General features: G+C 53.8%; 1 protein-coding gene across 9 annotated transcripts in view; it reads right to left on the bottom strand.

The window, feature by feature from the left end:
* Positions 1-23,712, bottom strand: part of Agap1 (ArfGAP with GTPase domain, ankyrin repeat and PH domain 1) — a 476,885-nt gene that overhangs the window by 100,512 nt on the left and 352,661 nt on the right. For all 9 annotated transcript variants that reach the window (XM_026396066.2, XM_026396067.2, XM_026396069.2 and 6 more), the window contains one exon: positions 19,046-19,207. In XM_026396066.2, coding sequence (XP_026251851.1) covers positions 19,046-19,207 — 162 coding nt within the window. The remainder of the gene's footprint in view (positions 1-19,045; positions 19,208-23,712) is intronic.

The raw sequence follows: 23,712 nt of genomic DNA, 5'->3' as shown, positions 1-23,712 counted from the left end.
ATCTACCATGGAGAGTAAGGGCCTTGGGAAGCAGCTTGCCCACCCTCTGCTCAGTAAGAGCCCTCACCCTCACTGCTGCCCACCGGAGCAGAAGCAGCCATAGGTGGGCAGGATGTTAGTGCCTGGAATGCTCTGGGTGACATGAAGAATCACCCTCACAAATGTGGGTCAGTGTTACTTAGTGCATCACCTCCCATGATTATCTTTGCCAACTGGAAAGCACGACGTAATGGGTGATCCTGTGTCAGAACACAGCCATGAACGTCTCTTAGGTGAGTCAATAAAGTCTGTGAATACACTGCACACAACTTGGCTTAAAATTTTGGTCTACACAAATGAAAGCCCAAGAAAGGAATTGGTTGTGACTCTGTCCCTGCATGGAGCATCTGTGCACCGGGTGCCAGGCCCTGCCCATGCACTTGAAACTCAGTGCATCCCGACAGAGGTCCTCAGAGGCAGAGGGCAGGAGCACCCATCTTGCAGCCCAGAGCACTGAGACAGGAGAAGATGAGGGACCTGCCCGGCCATCCTGCTAGTGAGAAGTGGAGCTGGGCTCCTAGTCTGGGGGCCTCATCTGTCCCGTGGCATCTGCCTGGCATCCTACCACCGCAGCCTCGTCTGTGCATGACCACCTGCCTATCTGGACTGGCTGTGTTGTGTGGAAAGAGAGCACAGTTGCTGAGCACACCCAGTAGTTTCTGAGCCTAACAGAGAGATCTGGACTCACTGCCGCAGACAGCAAGAGCTGGAGCATTCTGTAGAAACCTGGATCCCTGTAGGACCTCTATGACTTTCTTCCCCACTCCCAGTCCAAGACGCCACAGGGGACAGAGGCAAGAAGAACATTTCCAAAGGTAGAGCAGTGAGAAGAAATAAAACCCTTAAAAGAAATATTTCAGCAGAAGAGAAATCCCTTCTTCTTCATTAGAATAAGGAACTACAGAATGAAATCCCTTAACTACCCAAGAAACAAGAGAGCGCCATGTGACTGACGGGTGTTAAGAACCAGCGGGGAGCGGCCCAGGGCAAATGCTCCGGGCTTTCCAATGGGTGGAGAACTCCCAACGCCATTCACCAGCCTCTGAGTTATCCCAGACGGAATACGGTTATTTAGAAACTTTTCTGTATTTCACCTTCTTTAAACTGATAACATGCCAAAACGGATCCATTCTTCTTTAGCATCTCTTTATGTTTGATGGTTCTTGGGACCACATTTGAAAACTACAAATTTCCAATTCATCACACGGCTTGGATAGAACACAGCTGATAAATATCAGCATGTAATTGCATGTGGGTGAGAAGCTAAAGGGCATACAAATATTTCTATATTGGCCCTTCTAAATTAAAGGGTGAAGAATAGGACATGTACAACATTCTTTATGTCACCAGTGATATCACCGGAGAGCAATCAGGATGCTGAGTGAAGACAGGAGTCACTTGCTCTCAACATGACAAGGTGCACACTGCACATGAGCTGTGGGTACTGCTGGGCTTCCTGCGGCTGCTATATCAGTGGGACGTGTCCTCTGCAGGAAGGTGCCTGGCTGCAGCCCCCTCCACTGTGGCTCTGCTCCAAGGGCTCCTCAGTGAGTGCTTCCTGGCGCCCCCTGTGGACAGCCACCTCAGTGCCCCTGGGGGGCGAGTCTTCTTTCGGGGCTTTGTTCTGCTCCAGGGTGCTGATGACACTCTGACAGGTTTACTTACTATCTGTGGCAAGTCACGCTTTGCGAGAACGGTCACAGCGGTAACTCGGACCCATGCTTCTCTGGGACCTTGCACTCGCCATCAAGGGACACCGTCTGTTCCGCTATCCTGGATCCTAGCGGGGACTGAACCTCTGCTGGCTGCAGGCACGGTGGAACCGATACTGTGTCCCCTGAGGCTAGGCATGCAGGGAAACAGCTTCCAATGACTTTGTGTTTCTCTCACTGACACCTGTCCCGGGGGCCCAGCCACCATGGGGAAGTGGCCTCGGCCACCTGCACAGGTCCTGCCAGCTCCTGGCTTCTGAAGCTCCAAGGCTACTGGACCACAGGGCTGACACAAGCTTCTGAGCTGACCCCATCCTAGCAACTGACCGTTGCAGGCTGCAGGAAGCCCCCTGAGGGTGCTGTGTCTCAAGGCCAGCAACGCCCACAGTGTCTCTACCAGCAAGGGACAGAGCCCTTCCAAGAGGATGGCATGTGACATGAGCAGCAAAAACCAGGGCTCACCTGGCATCTCAGCTGACACCACAGACAGGAGCTATGTTTCTCACATTTAAACCCAAAGGGAAGAGCATAAAGACGAGAGTGGCTGCGGCTGGGGTCGTGGCTCAGCGGTAGGGCGCTCACGTAGCAGGCGAGAGGCCCTGGGTTCGATCTCAGCACCTCATAAAAAATAAATAAATAAGTAAAATAAAGATATCGTGTCCCTCTACAACTAAAAACTATTTTATAAAAAGATGATAGTGATTGAGGAGTCTGACAGTGACACTCAGGACACGCCGAGGGCGGTGCTGGGTGTGGTCCCCCTGCTGTTTGTCCTGTGGTGCCGGCTCTTTACATGGCCCTAGCACCCAGGCCCCTCCACGCCAACTGAATCCAAATCTTCTCATCTTTGAATCAGTGATTTCAATCATCCCAGGTGTGGGGCTGGGGGGCGGGTCCTGGAGTCGTGGCTCAGAGGTAGAGCACTCGCCTGGCAAGTGTGAGGCCCTGGATTTGATCCTCAGCACCCCATATAAATAAATAAAATGAATAAAAGATCCACTGCTGGCCAGTCCCTCCCTCCCTCCCCTCCAGGAGGAGGAAGCAGCCAGCCCTCCCCCTGGCTGCCCCTCCCTGTGAGACACTGACTCCCTCTTCCTCTCCCCTGGCCTTTCCTGCAGGGCCTGGCTCACCAGCACCTTCCGGCCTCCTCCAGAGCCCCCTGGCCCATGGACTCCTGACTCCCCACCTTCCACCAGCCCATAGAAGCGCCAGGTCCTCATGCTCACTTCTGTTTGGGCAGCTCCCTGTCCCCATGGACACTGTGAGGCGCCACCTCTCCCAGAGACCCCCCCCCCCCGCTGTGGACCGTCCCCCTGATATCTGCCCTCCTCTCCTTCCGCCTACTGCTGGGGTGCACTCCTAGGAACTGGCTTTCATTCAGGATGCTGCGAGCTCACAAAGTGGCTGGGGTGACCCAGAGGCCTGAGGTGGGGGCTGCTCTGAGGCATCACGCCCCTCCCTGGACAGCAAGCTCCCGGTGGGCAGGGCCACCCACTCCTCTAGCAGCACAGGGCGGTGTTCTCCATGGGGCCAACAGCCAAGAGACACTTGTTCTGAGCTTGAATTAAAAGTACTTCAACCCCCAACCCACAACCACCAAGAACACTGGAGGCACAGGCTGGAGGACCGGGCATTGCCTGTATCCCGAGGTCGTTCAACACCCTGATATCGATCCCACCTCTGCCAGACCACAGAAGGGGTGCCCTCAGGGACACTCCTCCAAGAGCAGGAAACCTGAAGGCAGCATGCTAGCCAGGGAGTAGGACAGCATGGGGTCTGCAGGGACAGGCTATCCAGTGGAAAGCCATCCAGACCTCTGGAATTCAATGGTGACAATGACACTCGCTCTGGGAAACACACACTGACCACAGTGAAGACCGAGGGCCAAGTCACCGTCATGAGGTGGGAATAGGGGACGAGGACCAAGGAACTGTCATGAAGTCGGACCTGAAGCTTCACTCAGCCAAGGAGGAGTTCACACACACACACACACACACACACCCTCTTACCTTTAGGATTCCTTTTACTGCTGGGCTACTCGTGACTGGTAAGTTATAGAAAAAGATGCAGGTATTCCAGAGACGCGGGGAGAAGCTCATCGCTGCAGACTGAAATGTGAGCCATGCTGCCCCCCAGCAGACAGATCCTCGGGAAGGAGCCTGTCTCCAGACAACACCTGCCCCGGCTCAGAAGCCCACCCCCAGGGGAATCCTGACTGTTAGGCAGGTGCCCCTGATTCCTGAGGTCAGGGATCTCTCACTCACAGGCCAAGGAGAAGAAGCATTAACTACAAATACCAGGATTTTTGTTTTTGTCATTATTTTTTGAAAAAAAAAAAAAGAACATGTCTGTCATATGTTTTAAATCACTAACAGGGAGCCTACAAGTTGAACACTCAATTACCAGAGTCTCTGCAGTTCCATATGAAGGAGAGGGAAGAGAGGGACGTCAGAGAGTGATGTCCAGAAAAAGAATTGGGCAGTTCTTCAAAAGGCTAATGAGAATTACCAGATGATGTGGCGACCCTACTCCTAGGCAGACACTCTAAGAACTTACATAAAGGGGACTCCCTTAGGTACTGTGTGCCAATTGAACAGCCAGGCAGAAGCCACCAAGTCTCCATGAGCAGATGAAGAGGCAAAAGGTGGCCAGTCTCCACGAGGACATGCATTCAGCTGTGAAGGGGACGGGCATGCCCACACCCACCGGGGCCTGGAAACGGGCAACAGACACCAAGGACAAGCGCCCTTCTAGATGAAGTAAAGGACTAGGCGGATTCCCAGGGGCCGGGGGACCATGGCTCAGTGGGTGCAGAGCTGCTGTGGGGTGACGAGGTGATCTGGGCGGTGAAGAGGCCGTGAGTGTGAGTGGAATTAGTGACTGTGAACTGAACCGTGGGCCTAAATGGGGACTTCTATGTTGTACACTCTGGCACAGTAAAAAAGTTAAAAACAAAACAGAACAGAAGCCCCTCCCAAAGAAAGAGGAAAGAAAGACAAGAAAGAAGGGATAAAAATAGTAGGTACAGGTGGGAAGAGAGGGCAGAGGAGAGGAGGAGAGGGAAAGAAGAGAGAAATGGGAGGAAGAGAGGAGAAGAGGAGAGAGGAGGAGAGGAGAGGAGAGGAGGAGGAGAGGAAGAGAGGGAGAGAGGAGGAGAGGAGAGAGGAGAGGAAGAGAGGAGAGAGGAGAGAAGGAGAGGAGAGAGGAGAGGAGGAGGAGAGGAAGAGAGGAGGAGAGGAAGAGAGGAGGAGAGGAAGAGAGGAGGAGAGGAGAGGAGGAGAGGGAAAAGCAAGAGAGAAACGGGAGGAGGAGAGGAGGAGAGGAGAGAGGAGGAGAGGAGAGGAGAGAGGAGGAGAGGAAGAGAGGAGAAAGGAGGAGAGGAAGAGAGGAGAAAGGAGGAGAGGAAGAGAGGGAGAGAGGAGAGGAAGAGAGGAGAGAGGAGGAGGAGAGGAGAGAGGAGGAGAGGAAGAGAGGAGAGAGGAGAGAAAGAGAGGAGAGGGGAGGAGAGAGGAGAGGAGGAGAGGAGAGAGGGGGAGGGAAGAGAGGAGGAGAGGAAGAGAGGAGGAGAGGAGAGGAGAGGAGGAGAGGGGAGAGGAGGAGGAGGAGGAGGAGAGGAGGGAGAGGAGGAGAGGGGAGAGGAGAGGAGAGGAGGAGGAGAGGAGGAGAGGAGGAGAGGGGAGAGGAGGAGAGGAGGAGAGGGGAGAGGAGGAGAGGGGAGAGGAGAGGAGGAGAGGAGGAGAGGGGAGAGGAGGAGAGGGGAGAGAGGAGAGAGGGGAGGAGGAGAGGGGAGGGAGAGGAGAGGAGGAGAGGAGGAGAGGAGGAGAGGGGAGAGGAGAGAGGAGGAGAGAGAGAAGGAGAGAGAGGAGGAAGGAGAGAGGAAGAGAGGAGAGAGGAGAGAAGGAGAGGAGAGAGGAGAGAGGAGAGAGGAGGAGAGGAGGAGAGGCTCTTCTTCTCTTCTTGCAAGCAAGAGAGAAACGGGAGGAGGAGAGGAGGAGAGGAGAGAGGAGGAGAGGAGAGGAGAGAGGAGGAGAGGAAGAGAGGAGAAAGGAGGAGAGGAAGAGAGGAGAGAGGAGAGGAAGAGAGGAGAGAGAGGAGGAGAGGGAGAGAGGAGGAGAGGAAGAGAGGGAGAGAGGAGAGAAAGAGAGGAGAGGGGAGGAGAGGAGGAGAGGAGGAGAGGAGGGAGAGGGGAGAGGAAGAGAGAGGAGAGGAAGAGAGGAGAGAGAGGAGAGGAGGAGGAGCGAGGAGGAGAGGAGGAGAGGAGGAGAGGAGAGGAGGGGAGAGGAGGAGAGGAGAGAGGGGGAGAGAGGAGGAGAGGAGGAGAGGGGAGAGGAGGAGAGGAGGAGAGGGAGAGGAGAGGAGGAGAGGAGGAGAGGGGAGAGGAGGAGAGGGGAGAGGAGGAGAGGAGGAGAGGAGGAGAGGGGAGAGGGGGAGAGGAGGAGAGGAGGAGAGGAGGAGGAGAGGAGGAGAGGAGGAGAGGGGAGAGGAAGGAGAGGAGGAGAGGGGAGAGGAGGAGAGGAGGAGAGGAGGAGAGGGGGAGGAGGAGAGGGGAGAGGGAGGAGAGAGGAGAGGGGGAGAGAGAGAGGAGAGGAGGAGGAGAGGAGGAGAGGAGGGAAAAAAAACAAGAGAGAAGCGGAAGGAAGGAGGAGGGGAGGGAGAGAGAGGATGAGAGGTAGAGAGAGGAGAGGAGAGGAGAAGAGAGGAAGAGAGGGAGAGAGGAGGAAGGAGAGAGGAGGGAATGGGAAACGGAGGCAGGAACAAGGAGGGCAGGTCAGCTTGGGAGAAGGCCAGGACAGAACCCAAGGTGGGCAGAGGACGGCCAGGTGCGGGTGCCCTGGCAGGAGCTGTGACCAGGCTCCCTCCAGCTGCAACCTGCTGCCCCTGGGGGGCCCATCGCAGTCCCAGCATCCAGGAGACCAGCCTCCCCCACACTCCCCGCCAGCTCTAAGCCAAGTAGACCTCGGGGGTCATGGGACTGTTCCCAACAGGCCACACCAGGTACTCGTGGGTCCTGACAGTGGGGAGGGACTGGGAAAAGGAAAGCAGGAGCTGGACTAGGCCGTGAATCCGGGCTGTCAGTGCCCGAGAAGAGCTCTGCAAGCAGAGGGGCAGGGAAGGTGAACTCTCCTGGGTGGATGAAGCCGTGGTTGCCATCAGAGGAAGCATCACGCATCAGAGGGGGGTTTCAGCAGAGCACAGGGCAGAGGGACAGCAGAAAGGCCCTCTGTGTGCCCTGCCTCTGGGCCTGGGAGAGCAGGGAGGCTGCAACCACCCAGCCCAGCCCCCGCCCTCCTCTGAGCAGATGACAGCTCAGGCACATTCATGGCTTAAGAGTGGTTCAGGAGAACTGTCCTGTAGCAGCACACCGCAGCAGGGTCCTGCCCTGCTGGACCACCACACCTGCCTCCTCCCACGTCCTCGCTGAATCTCCCCACGGATGTTCCCAAGGGCGGGGAGCAAAGCAAGGCCTGGGGACGGGGCGTGGGTTCCAAGGAAACAGAGATCTCAACTGTTTGATGAACTGGCCGGTACAGGGTAACCCTCTGGGTTCACTGAAACCATGCCTTCTAGTTTGCCAGAAGAATCCACCTGTCAGGTAAAACTGCCAGGCCGTACGTAAACAGATCATCGTGATACACGCCGACTCTCTAAGATGACAATCTTTAAAACTTTGACCATTTGTTAATTATGGACTTGGTACTTTCCAAGTTTATGAAAATTCACTCTGTCTATCTGTTGACACATAGATATGGGCAAAACGACAAAAGTGCCTACAGACTGAATGTTAACTTATTAAAATTAAGAAGCATCCATTGGATAAAGTATTATAAAGTCCTTTTTAATTGACAGGAAAAGTCCCAGATAAGGCAAGTGTGAAGATAAATCCAACCTTCCACAGGGAGGGACGGTCACTGCAGAGACACCGCAAGAGGTAGCCGCGGAACGTCCATGCATCCTGCTTGGACAGGGCTGATCTGCAGCTTCTACGCTGTGGCCTCAAGCAAGTGAGTTAGACTTTACGACCCTTGGTTTCCTCTGTTATAAAAACTGGGATTACGGGTCACGAGAGGAGGATGCATACATGTTTAACCACAGGGCTGGCCGCATGGCAGAGGGTCAGCCGGGGGCTCCAAGATTACTGCTAGAAGATGGGTAAGTCGGATTTTCTTTTTGGTGACTGATTTTCTCTTTTAAAGAGGCATCATCACATCTGAATTTTGAAGTAACTGTGTGTGTGTGTGTTTGTGTGTGTGTGTGTGAGAGCGAGAGAGCAAGAGAGAGCGAGCTTGAGTCAGTGCTGCTGTGAGTTCTTGCAGGGCTGTTCTGGTGCTAGACCTACAGGGCCTCACGGCTTCCGCAGGGAGCCAACTAAAGGGGAAAATTATTCCCACCTGCAGAAAGCACCAAAGACGCAAACGAAAATCAAGTAAAGGAGCAAAGCTGCCTGCTTATTTCATTAGGAAGAGTCAAATCGAGTTATCGAAACATTCACTGGAGAAATGCTGGGAGCCGGGAGCCGCAGCCTGGGCGTCAGCTCAGGGACAGGGCCCCAGGCCACCTCGCTCCGGTGGATTTCAAGATGTTTTCTGGAACATCTTACACTGATCATTTACTCTGGGCTTGCTCAGAGTTCCCTTCTGTAATCTGGCACAAAATATGCTAAAAGTAACTTTGAAATTTTCCTACCTAGTGATTCCAGAACAATCCATGAGCCAAGAATCAGAATTCAGCCTGCGACATGAGAAGCAAAACTCTGGTGCACACAAGTCTCCTCTCATACAATCATGTGCCAACTGTGTGACCTTCGCAGCAGGCGGCATTGTGCACTGTTCCGGTGGGAAAAGAGCCCATCCTCTCAAATAACCCTGGGCTGAGCTATGAGGTAAGACCCTTTTGGGCATTGGTCACTAAGACGAGCAGATCAACTGTGGAAGAATGCGTTCCTGATCTTCTTGCAGGTGAAAATATCTTTAGGTAATTAATGCTTTCTTGCCAAGACGGAAACTCACCCACCGTTCTCCTCAAAGCTGGGAGCCTCCCTGGGATTAAATCTGGGAGCCTGAATGCAGTGGCCATGTGATTGAACCTGTCCTCTATGCTCAATGTGCATGCGCAGCAGCAAGTGCAGTGAGATATCTTAAGTATTATCAAACATTATGTCATTAAATAGAAATTAGATGGAAACAAGGGAAGCCTAAAAATTGACTAGGAGTCCGGAGGCTCTAAATCCTAATACGTCCATTTCTCACCTGAAGCCCTCTCCAAATGCAGTTTTGCTATTAAGCAAAACCCAAAGAAAGGTAATCAATCCCAACTAAAAAGCACTTACCCCAGTGACGGTGTGCAAGCCACTTCAAAACCCTGGCTGCCTGCCAAAGCCCAGACAACAGCCGTCAATGCTCTGACTATCCGAGGAGCACAGGGGCCATGCATAATTGACTAGAAGATGGGCCAAAACTGTGCCCAATCAGTGTGTGATCAAAAACGCGTGGAATATTCAGCACCACTTGATTACACGGAGGTTCGTCCTTTCTCTCTCCTCACGAAATCTCTTCAAGGTCCACAGTACTGTAATAAGATCATTACTGTCAAGCGGTACGAATCGCAGGCAATGAGTCTTGGGATGGGGAGTCATACTTCACAAGCTCCCTGGTTTCTCTCTCTCTCTCTTTTTTTTTTTTTTGTATTTTACTGCATGCAGAGGCAGCAGGGCGACGAGGTGGCAGATAATGATCACATCACTGTGTGGCAACTAGAAAGGCACTTTTAAGAAAAAGCAGAGAGAAATCAGCTTAAGAGAAACTAAAACATTTTCCGTTTGCAGTTTTTCCCCCTTAAAAAAATTAAATAGAATTAAACTGTGTGCAGTAGGCGCTTTTCATGAACTCTGATAGAATGTCATTGAATCCAACCGTTTGATAGATTTTCATATTGCAGCAAAGCCCATTACCCCACAGACAAATGGCCAATTTTCTCCATGTCCCGCATACAAAAGAAACCCTAGTGAAGTTGTGTGTGTACGTGGCAATGCCTGGTAAAGTTTCCGCCATGCCCACTTCTTTCATTGGTGATGCACCCAGGCCTTGGTACCTGGTGCCACTTCTTCATCTGATGGAAAAGGGGTGGAACTTGAAGGTGGGAGGGCATCAGAAAAGATCTGTAAATAAACAAGCTGGCCTCAAGCCGCACCTTCTCCCCAGCACTCACAACACATCTCAGTAAGACCAGAGGGAGCAGCAACCAGGAATGGACCTGGAGCCAGGGGCGACAGGCGTTCTGCGGTGAGTCCTTGAGCGCACGATGCGGGGCTTAGCCCATCACTCTCCTCCCTCCAACTCAGACTGCCCTGAAAACGCCCACTCTCCTCATCCAAAAAAGAAAAGGAAAGGCACATCTCCTCGGCAGGAACACAGAAACTGGATCATGCATCCAAGTTAAATCTTCAAGAGGCTTGTGCCCTGTCATGAAGTCCATCATCCAATCCTGAGTGTCAGAAGCCGTGGCCTCGTCTTCCATTTGAATGTGTCTGAGAGCGCACGCACATGGGAGAAAAAGAAAGCTGTTTGCAAAGAAGCGATACCCAGCACCGCACTAGGAGTCCCGGGGAAGAGGCCCTGCGAGATCAGATCCAGCAGAGGGGGAACTGCTTAGTTCTCAAGGGCCAGGGTGGGGAGCAGAGGGTGGGCGTGTGAGCCACCGGAGAGCCGCAGGGCTCAGAGAGGGGGACAGCTTCGGGGCTGTAGGACCGAGAGCCACAGGCCTACACAGGCTCCTCACCGCCCCAGGAGGAAGGTGCAGGTGGGTACAGAACGCTCAGCTACGAGTCCCGAGGCCCGAGAGAGGCCTGGTACCCACCTCTCACCTGCTGGTCTTGGGCTCATCTTCACCTTCATTCAACCTTTCCCTCATCTGTGAAGAGACTCCCCACACCATAGGGGTGTCTGAGCTGTGCAGTGAGACCACGCATATTCAAGGGCAGGCGTGGCTCAGTCATTTTGTACTCGATGGCCTATCCTAACAGGTCCCAGACTCTGGAAGGAGGAGAAGGTTTGGGGTAGTCATGAACTGTACTTGGTTCCAACCCAAGAGACTGAGTCCACCAGGCAGCCCCCTTAACGGCAAGGTGGGCACAGGAACGCCAACTCCCCCTGCAGGAACAGGGAGCTGCCTGGTTTCATTGACTCTCTCTCCTACAATCCCTGTGTCGAAGCTCCAACCTCAACCAGATGGTGACTGGAGACTGGGTCTGTGGGAGGTGATGTCGGTTGATTAGATGGGGTCCCCACTAGGGAACTGGTGGCCGTATGCAAAAAGGCAGAGCCTGCCCCCTCCCCACCATGTGCACACTCCATGGAAGGCCATGGGAGGACACACGGAGAGGAGGTGGCTGTCTGCAGGCCAGGAAGTCGGGCAGAGGCCACAACTGAGAGGACTGAGCCCCTGCCTAAGCCACCCTGCTGTTTTGATGTGGCATCTGCGCCAAGACCGAAGGTGCCCGCATTTTTACTCAGTCCCTCCCATCTGCCAAGCTGCTCTTACACTGACGAGGTCAACATCTCCTTCTGTCCTCCATCTCTAGAAGAGGGAGACAGCCTCCGCTGTGTGGGAGGTGGAGCACCGCTGAGTTTCATCATTGCCAAGGCTGGAGGAAAGAGAGCTCATCCCACTAGAACAGCTGACAATGACTTCCAGGGGCCTGGCCACACGGGTCTAGCACAGAGCCTGGCACAGCTGCGTGAGGCTGAGATGAACCCCCTCCCAGATCCAGACCAGCCTCGCCACCTACGTTCTGAACTCTGTGCTTCAGCCTGAACCCTGTGCCTCGGCGATAAGACACCCAGGGCAGGTCAAGTGTGGAGAGCAGAGAAGGGGTCTGATGGCATGGAAGATCTGAGGGGAGTGTGCTGCAGCCAGAACCGGCTCTGCCTCTTCTGCCCCAGGACTTGGTCCAGGGGTCGCAGCTTGGTTGCCGAGTTAAGTGGCTGAGTTACGACCCAGGAAGTGGGAACATTCTGAGAGCATAAAGAGAAGGACTTCAAGGTGGAACCCGACTCTCCTAGAAGCCAGTCTACCCAGGGACTGCTGAGCCGTGCCGAGTTCCAATTTCTGGGTGCCGGGAGAAACTGTGCTGTCGCGAGCTCTGTGGAAAGACACTGGAGCTGGCCGAGCCCGGAGGCGGAAGGGCCTCTCTGAGTCTAGGTGAAACACATCCCATCCTGCCTGTGAGACAGGGGCCATGCCAGCCACCTGCACGTGGCAAGAGTGAGTATATGTCCTGTAGAGCAGGGGACGGGGCTTGAACACTGTGGCACCGGAGGACTCTGGGACACCACTGGGGAGCCAAAGACTGACCTCATATTCACTTTTCAGATTGCCACCCTTGGGAAGGCAGAGATCCCATTCTCTACAGAATGGGATGCACAAATCCTGGCCCTCCATGAGCCTTCCCGAGGATCTCCCAGGCAACGCAGATGCTTGGGTGCAGCACCCCCCACCCCAGCCTGCTGCAGGTCTGCTCTGCCCACTGCCGTGTGACTGCCAAGGGCAGGGACATCTCAGCCACTTCACATGCCAAGTCAGGCACACTGGCATGCAGTAGGTGCTCAATGTGTTTTCATGGCCCTGAAGCTAACCTGTTTAGTTTGTGTGGACTTAAAAAAAAAAAAAACAGTACCCAAACTCCTCTTGTCTGTTAGCTCATCTTGATGGGGATCCTCTGTTCTGGCCCCCCCGCTGGGACCGACTCATCTTTGTTTATTTCCGACCCGCGGACTTCCACAAAGCATCTGAGAGCGCTATGGCTTGTGTGTGTTTGTGGCGGCCAGACTGTACCCGGCAGGACGGCTTTTGAGTCAACTGTGCCCAATCCACAATGTCAACGTCTAGAGTAAACCCAGGTCCACTCGGTTTCAGCAAGTCCACTCTCTGGGCAGCTCGAGTTTCAACCTGAGAAGTCTCTTTGGGAAACTGACCTGGTTTGCGGGGAGAGGGCAAGGCCATCAGCACACACCTGTCCTCCATAACCTACGGCACCAGGGCAGCGAGGCCAGCTGGCCTCTTATGCTCTTCAGCCTGTCTTTGGGGAGCGTCTCTGATTCTGGGCTTTTCACATGCACCAGAATTAACTGCTCAATCCTACTATTTAGATGCACTAACCACTGTTCAATAATAGGGGAGTTTCAATAGGAAGACCTTATAATGTGAAAAATCACGGCAGATCACGGAGTTTTTAAGAAGTTGCTACAGAGACTTCTCATTCCTCTTCCTTTCAGGGTAGCTGCCCAAATTAAAACCAGGAATAGACATGCAGTGCTGGATGAGAAGAAGAAATCCAAGAGTGACAAATGGCAGTAAGACTCGTGCAGCCAGCTCCTATCCTTCTAGCCACTTCTAAATAACACAGCATTAAATGAGAAAGTCCCATGTACACGGGGGGAAAACCCACCAACAGCATGTTGACTAGGACCTGCCAACGGGTACAGCGTCACATGCATGGTGACCGTATCCCAAAAGCCAGGAAGAGAACATCATGGTAATGAAACACTTAGGAGCTTGCTACATTCCAAATAATAAGAAAATGCCCCTCCCTGTCATGATATGCAAAATCCCCAAATCACCCAACGATGGCTTCAAGCACACAGCAGGTGACATGGCTCAGTGGTTCCGGGAGGACCAAGCCCCGTGGGCTGGAGGCGAGTGTGCAGGGGAAACACCCACAACCCCACCCGGCACACGCTGAGTTCTCCACTTTCCTCCCAAGTGCCTTGCAAAACACTGACAGGTTAATTTAAAAATCCCCTAAGGTAAAAGGTAAGTGACCAAGAAGAGCAACACCTATTAATTAGGATCTGAGTAAAAACAACACTCCCTCCCCTGACTGATCCCAGGCCACCACCGCTGGTGTCCAGCTCACAGGGATCGGCACTCAGTGAAGAGGGGATGCCCCTGCGGAGTTCCTCAGATCAGAGACCCGACGCGCGCCAAACCCACAGAATAAGGAGTTGATTCTGAGATGGGAGAGCCGTCCCCAACTCTTGTCCTTCTGAATACCCCACCCTTCCCCAGGGTTCTGCCCGGCCTCCTGGGGGCAGTTTCTAGGGCACGCTGTACCTCCACATGGTGGCTCTGCGTTCCCTGGGGAGAGAGGAACTGAGGTTTATTTCTCAGGGTCTCCCACGGAGCCTTAGGTGAGGTGTGATGGTTTCCCTGTGGTGATTGCTTAAGATTTGATGAAAGAACAAAATGATCCGTGATTTCAGGGTCTCCTGTTTAAAAATGAAACGAAACTAAGTCCGAGTTGATGCGATTTGTCAATATCTGGGGCCCCCCTCGACTGTTGAGGAATTCAGCTGCGGTGAGGAATTTACTTCCGACCATGCAGGGAGCCTGCTTGTGGCTAACCCTGACCAGGATGATCTTTCACTATCCATCTGGGATCAACCACTGAATGGTTCAGCAAAGACCAGAACGGACGACCAAAGGAACGAGATGAGAAGGATGAAATAAATTCCCTTCTGAGACCTTTAGCACAAGGCACCGGGTGACCCCAAGCGTGGGGGAACAGGATTTCTGCATAACCCTCTTGTCTGTAAGATTGGGTAAATCAGATGGGCCCTGCATTTAAAAAGAAAGATTTTTCTGCTATACAACTTCTAGATGTTAGGATCCATATAAAAGCCAGTGTCTTTACATGGAATCGGAGAAATATCAAGGAAACTATTCAGTCTGCTCCACTCCTAGATTCAAAAGCCGCTCCACACACCTCAAAGACTTGCTTTTTGCCTGGCAGAAAGAGTTTGAGGCAGAGAATCAAGAGACAGTTCTGTCACCTACCAGCAACCTGACCCTGGACAAGAAAGCCACTTAACCTCTCGCTACTTCAGCCTTTTCACTGGGGAAACAGGGAAATTAGCACTTGATGCAAACTTGCATGAATGTTACCAAACTAACAGAACCACGAGATCTGGGGCCACGGAAGGCGACTGCAGAGACCGTGGCTTCATCTCAGCAATGACAGGCTCACCCCGGACCCTGGATAAGAAGACGCCCAGGAAGTGCAGTGTCTGGTGACAACAAGCCCCTAAAGACCTGGAAAATCCCCACACCCAAGGGCCTTCCCCAGCACCCACACTTCAGCCCAGTGCCAGCCAGGGCCCAGAACCACGGCACAAGCACCCTGTGTCACCCGTTCCTGCAGGGTGAGCAGACAGTGCTGTGTCCGCTGCAGGGCCGGGGTCTCAGCACAGCTGGGCTCTGAGTTTTCTTTTATTATGGAAAGCGAATCCATCTCCATGAAGCTTCTGCCCATGGGTCCCACTGAAGCCAGCTGGGCCACCCAGGACAAGCCAAGGCTGGACCTCACATGCTTGGTGGGACTTCTGTCATCTGCACACATGGCAGGCCCCATGCCCGAGTCCCTCGTTGCTCTCTTCTCCCACTCAGGGTCTCTCGGGACCAGCCTCGGTCCCCATCACTGCCCTCCCCGGGATCATCTGAGCCCCCCTTCTCTGGCCCACCATCACTGGATCTGAATGATCCACATTTGCTTTACTGTACTCAATAACCCCCACCACCTCTGATCCAACTCAAAGTCAAGGATCTGCCTGGCATTCAAGCCGGTGTTCTCGGTGGTCTTCAAGATGGGCAAACAAAGGGCACAAGCAGAAACTGTGTGGGGACATCACTCTTCCCCTCAGGGTTTTGTGGTGAGGCCACGGACGCTGCTCCCCAAAGGGCTGTCCCACTTTGCCATCAGTGGGAAAGGGCCCTGTCCCCGATGCTCTCAATAAACACAATGTTAAAGTTCTCCATGTTTGAAAAGGAAAACAGTGAAGAATTCATTGAAAGTGAGACCACCAAACCCTATTTCTTGCTCAGATTTTGGCAGCCGAACTACTGACAGAATGTTAACCTCTGGTCTAGTTTTCCTGAATAAAAACATCACAGAATTGCCCAACCTTATGATAGAGCAAAGTGTCTGTGAAACTCTCACAGGCTTACAGAGAACGAAGAACCGATCCGAACTTGGGGAGGCTCCTGGCAGGTGGGCGGGGGGCGCGTGCCTCAGGGAGAACTGTACAGTGGTCCCTACGTGCCTGCACCCCTTACCGCCCAGGCCAGCTGCCTCAGGACTTGGGTGGGGGGCACTGAGCATGCCCCCATAGTTCTGAGGCCTGTGGTAGTGAAGGGCACAGGGGGTCCCAGTCAGGAAGTAGCTTTGTCCTCACCCCCAGAGCCTTCCCCGCAGGCCAGGTCACCTCCACACCGTAGGACTCCTTACACCATCGCGGTTACCCAGGAGCCCAGGGAAGGGGGCTCACCCACGCACCCTCTGCTCAGGGTCCGCTGTGAGTCGGTCAAGGTGGCAGCCAAGTACTTACAGAGCCAAGTACTTACAGTACTTCAGCCATCGACTCTGCTCGCGGAGTTTTCTAGACTCACCCAATTCCCTTAACATGGTAGACAGAAGAAACGGCTGTTTACGTGGAGCACAGTAGGCCTCTGGGGCCACGCGGTGCGGAGTTCGATTCCTAGCCTGCAGCAGAGACGAGCCACACTAGGGGACTACGTGAGAGCCAGTGTCATGAGCCCCTCACTGGAAGGAACCCCGGTTCCCAACTGCCACGCACAGCCCTGGTGGACGGGATCTCTGGGCGAGGCCTTCGCTTTCTGAGTGGGCACGTAGAAGGTAAGAGACAGCTGGCCGTCCTCCTCCAGGAGCCAGGATGCCTGTGCAGAGGCTCCTTACCTCGTGTAGTTGGGGACGGCACTGAGGTCCACGTGGGAAGCCACAACGGCACCAGGAGCCACAGTGGACAGCACACCCCTTCCCTGGACAGACTTCCAGACCTTCTCTTGAGACACTAAAAGGGGCTGGGGAGGTGGCTCCGTGGTAGAGTGCTTGCCTAGCATATGCTCAAGGCCCCAACTTTCAGCCCCCGCACCCCCAATAACACAAAATAAATAAATAAATAGAAACAGTGTCCGTCACTAATCTAAAATGACTTCAATGGCAGGACACAATCTGACTCATAAAGGCTAAAAAATGGAGAGAAATTGTGCCTTAGAAATAACAGAATAATCTTAGTAGCTCAGGAGGCTGAGGCAGGAGGATAGTGAGTTCAAAGCCAGTCTCAGAAAAAGCGAGGCCCTAAGCCACTTGTGAGACCCTGTCTCTACATAAAATACAAAATTGGGCTGGGGGTGTGGCTCAGTGGTTGAGTATCCCTAAGTTCAATCCCCAGTACCACCTGCCTCCCCAAAAACGAAATAACAGAATTCAAACTGGATCACAAAAGCAACTCAGTCTCACAGACTGACTTTTCCCAGGGAAAAGGATACTTACTCTTTTTACAAAGAACTTACTGCTGATTTTCTATTGGAAAGATGTCACTAGAAAGTGAGGGGCGGTTCCCCTGGGCCCTGTGCTTCTGCAGGCGTGTCACCCACTCACTTGTCCCTGCAGGAGCCCTGCTAAGGTTTCCAGGGTGGGTCTTTCCGTGGCAGCTGTCTTTCTGTTTCCACCACCCCCTCTGCAACAAGACCTTCAAAGACAGCGGCCTGCAGCTGGCCAGGACAGGTCCTCTCTGTCCCCGCCTGGAGAAATACTGTGGCTTGGTGCATACCAAAATTCCAGGGGAATCAGCAGGTGGACTTGGAATGCACCAGGGGCCCAACAGGCTCAGGTCACTTATCAGCCTTCCTTCAAACTTGCCGCCGGCCAGACGCACCTTCCCAACTGCTGCCAGGCCTTCCCTACCTCGCAGCAGTTGCCACGTCCTTGGGACAATTAAAATGTACCACCCGAGTAGTTACAGGCTGACCTGGTAATCCGTTTCTACCACGTCGTGCTGTCAACAAACCACAGGCCAGCTGGAAATACCACATGTCCCATCACACACTCATCTGTGGAGAGGGACGGGGCTCCTCTCCCCCGCCTCACGCCCCCTCGCGGGGAGCCTGGAGGTGGGGGCACAGCTACTGTCCCAAGGCTACATCAGGGTGGGCTATGGCCATGGCTTTTGGCTGACCGTTGGTTGCTGGAAGGAGACTTGGGAGTGTGAAGGAGACTCGCCAACCTCAGGCATTTGTACCAGATTCTTTCCAGTGGGCAGGCAGCAGCACTAGGTGGGTGCTTTGATCCATTATTATTTTCAGCATTGCTATTTTGACAGAATCACCCTTGTTGATCGCAACATGAGAAAACTGGGTTTTATTGTCTACCCTTATTAGCAGAATGCTTATGGGAGGCAAACAGGAAGAAGTGTGGTGGGGAAGGGCTGCCGGACCTTGTGGGCAGCCCTGAGCTCTCTGGCTCTCAATCATCTGTCCGCTCACAACTGAAGGGGGCGCTATGCATGCCACCAGAACACCTGCTCGTCCCTGCTACTAGGAGCTGTGGGCTCATGCTAATCCACAGGCACAGGAGGGACAGGCGGCCTTCTCTAGCAGGGCCAGCATCTATTGACCTGTGGTTCTGGACACAGACCAGTGGAGCACGCAGGAACAGCACGGCGGACACGCAGAAAGGAAAAGGACCTAAGTAATGAAGAGCGTTCCGGAGAGGGGACCCTTGCTGAAGACAGACTTGCAACTGCCGTTCTCACAAAAGCCATTCGTGTCATGAGAACCATGCTGGGGAATTTTAACTTTCCTCTGAAGTATTTCTGTAACTTGTCTATTAGATTGGACCAGTTCTGCCCCCCATGACGAGGGGCGCGTGCACGTGTGCCCGGGCACACACATGCACCCATCTCCACTTGTGTCTGTAGAATAAAAAAACGTAAACTTATTGGAAGGAGCCACATCAGAAAGATCACCCCTGCCATCATGGAGATGAGGGGGACTCAGCAAGTCAAAGGAGAATCAAGGCAAACCACAGCACCTGGACCACTAAGGGGACCCACAAAACAAAGGAGTCGGTGTGCCTGACAGAAGAGGAGAAGGGGGCTGCAGGACAGGCTGCTGCTGAGCACCAGGTGAGCCACCATCTATGGCAACCGAGACCAGGATCAGAGGTGACACCTGACTGAGGTGGTGAGACCCACCCACCTGGAGTGGCTGTTGTGCCTGGGTTGCCCAGGTGGGGACAGGCTACAGAACTCGACCAGGCCTGTGATGGAGACAGTGAGAAGGTGCCAGGGCCCTGTCGTGCCACCTTGAAAACAGAAAGCACACACAGGAGCCTGCATGACTGGGCACTGGGTTCTAAGGGCATCTGATTTCACAACCTGGAAAACCACAAGTGAATTTTCAGAAATGCAGACAGTCACTCTGGGGGTCCCGGGACACCTTACCTTCAGCAGTGCCAGAGAGCCCATCAGCTTTGAAGTTGCTGGTACTTTTCTTCCTTCGATGCTTCTTTCTGTTGGCGTGGGGGGAGGGGGGCGGGTCGAGCTTGGGGCTGGTGGAGCTGGAGATACTGGGGCTGGAGCACACGGAGTCACCCAGTCCTGTGTCTGCCACCGGACCGGAAAAGGCAAAAAAATGCAAAGGTAAGCACAGAGAAAGGAGACTTGGGGAAAACACTCAAGCAATGCTCCTCCAGCACCACACAGGGGCCTGCACATGGTGCCCAGTTATGAGGTTGCAGATCAGAGGCCCAGAGCCTCGGCAGGAGAAGATCACGGTCCCCTGGCCACCTGCAGGCACCGTTTTCTGTATCACCTTCATGCTAGGAGAATTTAAAATTTTCTACTTTGCATGATGGGAGTCTTGAAAACTCATTTGCAGAATATATGATCTCTGCAAAAGGGAAGCAGGGAGCTTGTGGTTTTCAGTTGATTCTCTTTTCCCATAATCACCTTGACACACCAGAAAGAAACAAAGACAGCCAGGAAAGCACGAGAGTGCACCTTTAAGGGACTGACTGTGTGCATGCAGGATGAGGAACCTGATTCCTTCTTCTCCTCAACACTACATATGAAGGTAGCTCCAACTGCAATCGGTGAAAATCGGTGTGCCCTTTCTCCCACCAGTGTCCTGCAATGGCACTTGAAAGCCCATTAGGTAGACCCATCTGTTTTTAATGCACTGGAGCAAGTTATAAAGGTTTGAAAGCCAATGTGCCCATATGATCACTCACTGCCAGCAAAACTCTTAATTTATTACCTATCTTTATCTTTACCAAAGAGAAGGTCCAAAGTGATGCTAAGAGCATAGAATTGTACAGCAGTCGAAGGAGGTGATAGGACACCTTCCCCTCAGAGTCGTGAGAATTCTCCATTCATGATTCAGCAGGTTAACAACCTCAGGGACAGAAGGCTCTGCCCTACTTCAAGTACTCTCAGCCTCGACTCTGAGCACCACTTTCTAGATGCTGGGCAGCCACTTTCTAGATGCATGGGATCCATCCCTGAGGACACCATATCAGGATCCCTGCCTGGAGGTCCTGGCACAGCAGCTGGGCACCCAGCATCCCCCAGTGCTCCCTGCCCCAAGGCTGACACCCTCCACTCCGCCCGACACCTGGCCTCTCTCTCTGGGGGACTGCACCCAGGGGACAGCGGGCATCATGTCCCCTCTGGCTTGCTGTTTGACTATGATGGCCAGGTATGGGGGAAGCGTGCAGCTTGATATCAGACATGGTTCGGCCCCTGCCTCCAGGAGGCCCAGACCCTGGCTCAGTCTTTTCCAAAGTCACCCCTCACTCTGTGCATGGTCTCTCTGTGTGAGCCACCTGCTTTCTGCACCTTGGGCTCGAGGCCACCCCCAGGGGCCTCCTTCCAGCATTCCAGCTTAAAGCTGGCCAGGCTTTCCAACGTGGTGGCTCTCGCCTAAGTATTTAAATACTTGATTCCACTGAGTGTCAGGTGAAAGTGGAGACATTCCAGGGGGAAGAAAGAGCTGGACCGTGTCATTCCTGTGCCCGTTTCCAGTGTTCTGAAGCCACGGTGGCCCTGGGGTACGGAGGCTCAGACCTCACTTCGTCCTGAGGCAGCCCTGCGTGTTACTTGGTGCTCAAGCCTGACTGAGGCGTACTGCACATTTTAAATCTCTTCTGCTCTCATGTGGTCATAGACGCGGAGGAGCAGTACCAGGTCCTCCCTGGCGGCTGTGGGTGCCGATTTCATTAGTCCACCCTGTCCGCAGGTGCCCTCCATTCACCAGGCTGGGTGTGCTCCTGATACCTTCCTGCTGTCCTTCTGCCACTGAATACTGGCTCCTCCCAAATCACCCTGTCTCTTTCTGAACTGTACGTAGAGCCCACATTTGGGACTATCTGCACTTGGCTGCCAGGTGACCTGTTCCCCAGGCCACATCAGGGGCTGGCTTTCCCTGCAGGTGGTGAAGAGCATCAGGACAGGCCCTCCTTCCACTGTCTGGAGGGTCCTGTCTTTGTTATAGCGTATCAATATCCTTTCTAAGACACTGGAATGTGCACAGAAACTGGAGGGTCCACATGACAGAGCTCCACCCACGTGTGGAGCATCATTCCTTCACTCGCTGTTCTACTCTGCAACTCCTCACTCACTAGCTGTGTTCTACGTGAGCACCTGGTCTTCAGAGCTGCTGCCTTCCAAGCCGACACCTGGTTATTCTTCACAACTGTCTTACTGTTCTCGGCCGTTCTGAGCATGCACCTCCATATCCATCCAAGTTGATGAAAACAACAGAAAGGGTGGGGTGGAGATTCAGCCTGACTCCTTCAGATGCACCCATCAGTACGTGGAAGCTTCTCAGAATCATTGCTGAGCCAGGTAATGCACACTGACTCTGTGTCCAGCTCAGATGCCTTTGAATTTGTCCATAAGGAAACCCAGGGACAACCTTGACAAACCCTTTGCTGAAGGGTAGAGGGGTACCCTACTCATATGTATTTTTGACAATTTAAAAACAATAAAGGGACATCTATTTGATATTTCTCCTCTTTGAGGAACTGTCCCTGTTCAGAGCAGTCACCGTTTCCTTCTCTACATGCATGCAAAGTGCTTCCTTCAGGATGCTCTGCGGGGACCTTGAAGTCACTAGCACGTCATGGCTCAGAGTTCGCCCGGCTGGGAATCAAGATGAACGTGTCTTCCAGGCAGTACCCTCCCTTTGGGCTGCAGAAAGCCTTTACCAAGGCAATTGACAAGAACCTGGCCATCTCGTCTTCCGTCTTCTTGGGGTCTTGGAATACTCAGTTCAGGAAGGGACTCTGGCACACCAGGAGGGCGGCAGCAAGTGGCTTCCGGGAGAGAGACTGTATGGAGACGATGCCACCCCCTCACCAGGAGGCCACCAGGGCCAGCCCCATCAGCACTTCCTCTGGTGCATCTTCGATGGCTGAGATCTGTCCCCAGTGGCTCTGACTGCTCCAAAGCCACTGGTGCTCAGCTAGGAATGCCCTCTCAGCTGGCCATGAATGTAAACACTCCGTCCCTCTCTCTCTTTCTGCAGTACTAGGATTGAACCCAGGAGTGCTCTACCTCTGAGCTGTACCCCCAAACCTTAAAAAAGTTTTTTTCAGACCAGGTTTTGCTAAGTTGCCGAGGTGGCCTCAAACTTGCCCTTCTCCTGCCTCAGCCTTCATGGTGGTCAGGGTGGCTGTATCACTGCACCTGGCAGCTGAGGAGATTCTGGGTGATCAAACTGAGCAGAGTGGAGGTGCTACAGTCGCCAAGGGCTGATCCCCGAGATGAGGAAAAATGCCCTATGGGCAGGAGGGCCCGCCACCTACAAAGAACCACCCGGTCCAATGTCTACAGTAATGAGAATCCCGGGACGGTGACTCATCTTCCAGTCTCCGCCTCTCACACTCTGTCCTTGGGCTTATGTTCGGTCAGTGCAAACCGCCTCCCATTGGTGGCCTCTTTTTGGAAGGCCCGCTCCACCTTGTGCCAACTAAAAGCCTGGCTCTTCCAGGGACGTGCCTCCCAGGTGATGGCACTGTGAATCCCACCCACGTACCACCCCCTTCCCCTCAACCCCGGGTCCCTCATGAGCGTCTGTCCCTCAGCCTGCTCTGCCAGTCCCCACAGAGCCCAGGTCATGTCTTGGGCTTACCCTGTCCTCACCTGTGACAACAGCTCTGTCCTCCTAGGTGGCCTCTGTCCTCCATAGTCAAGCTCTCTTCTCCCCAGACCTCAGCTGCCGTTACTTGCGGTCATCCCCCAGGGCTGCCCGCACCCAGGCTCATCTAAGGACCCCTGGGGTCTTCACAGCCTGACACCCCCTCTCCCCACACCCAGAGGGGCCAGAGCCACACACGACTTGAAACCTGCCCCTGCAAACTCAGCTCAGTTTCCTTCTCCCTCCATCTTTCCTGACCAGGTCACCTGACTTTCCCCAGCCCTCAGACGCTCTACCTGCAACTGGGCCGGGGCCAGGGGAGCATGCTGACCCGCCTCCATTCTGGGGCCCTGGCCTGTCCATCAGTCTCACCACACCCTCCCCTGCCTTCCTGTGGCCACGTCCTCGATCCTCATACTCCCTGTTCCACAGTTGCCCCCAGCCTCACTTTTCACTACGAAGACAAAGAAAAGTATCAACCAGAAGCAAGCGCCCTGCCATGCCAGCCCCAGTCCCCCATTCTGGACCTCCTAGGCCTGCGAACTGCACCCGCCTGCTCGCTTGGGTCAGGGGAGGGGACAGCAAGGGGCCATCTAAGGCAAACATGTCCCTTGCAGGGATGTACACAGGAGGGAGAAGCAAGGTGAGGACCCTCTACTCACTCACTTGTCTACTCACTCACAGACAAGGAGTAGGCCTCTGGGGCTGCCAGGGTCCCAGGAGCATGCGGGGCCCAGAGAATAAGAGCAACTGGGAACGGAGGTGTGATGGGGTAGGAGATGTCCAGGAGCAACCTGGGGACAGGTGAGCAGAGCCCCAGCTGCTCCTGACCACTGGAGGAGAAGTGGAAGCCTGCACCACGTTGCCATCAGGCTGTCAGGTAGTGGAAGACACAGCTCCATCTCACCAGGGGGTAAGACTGGCATTTGCATGCCCCCCCCCTACCCATTGTCAGACAAGGAGGAGCAAG

Source organism: Urocitellus parryii, chromosome 1, assembly GCF_045843805.1.
Source record: "Urocitellus parryii isolate mUroPar1 chromosome 1, mUroPar1.hap1, whole genome shotgun sequence".
NCBI lineage: Eukaryota > Metazoa > Chordata > Mammalia > Rodentia > Sciuridae > Urocitellus > Urocitellus parryii.
Note: the sequence above shows the minus strand (reverse complement) of the source record. Positions and strands in the feature narration are given on the sequence as shown.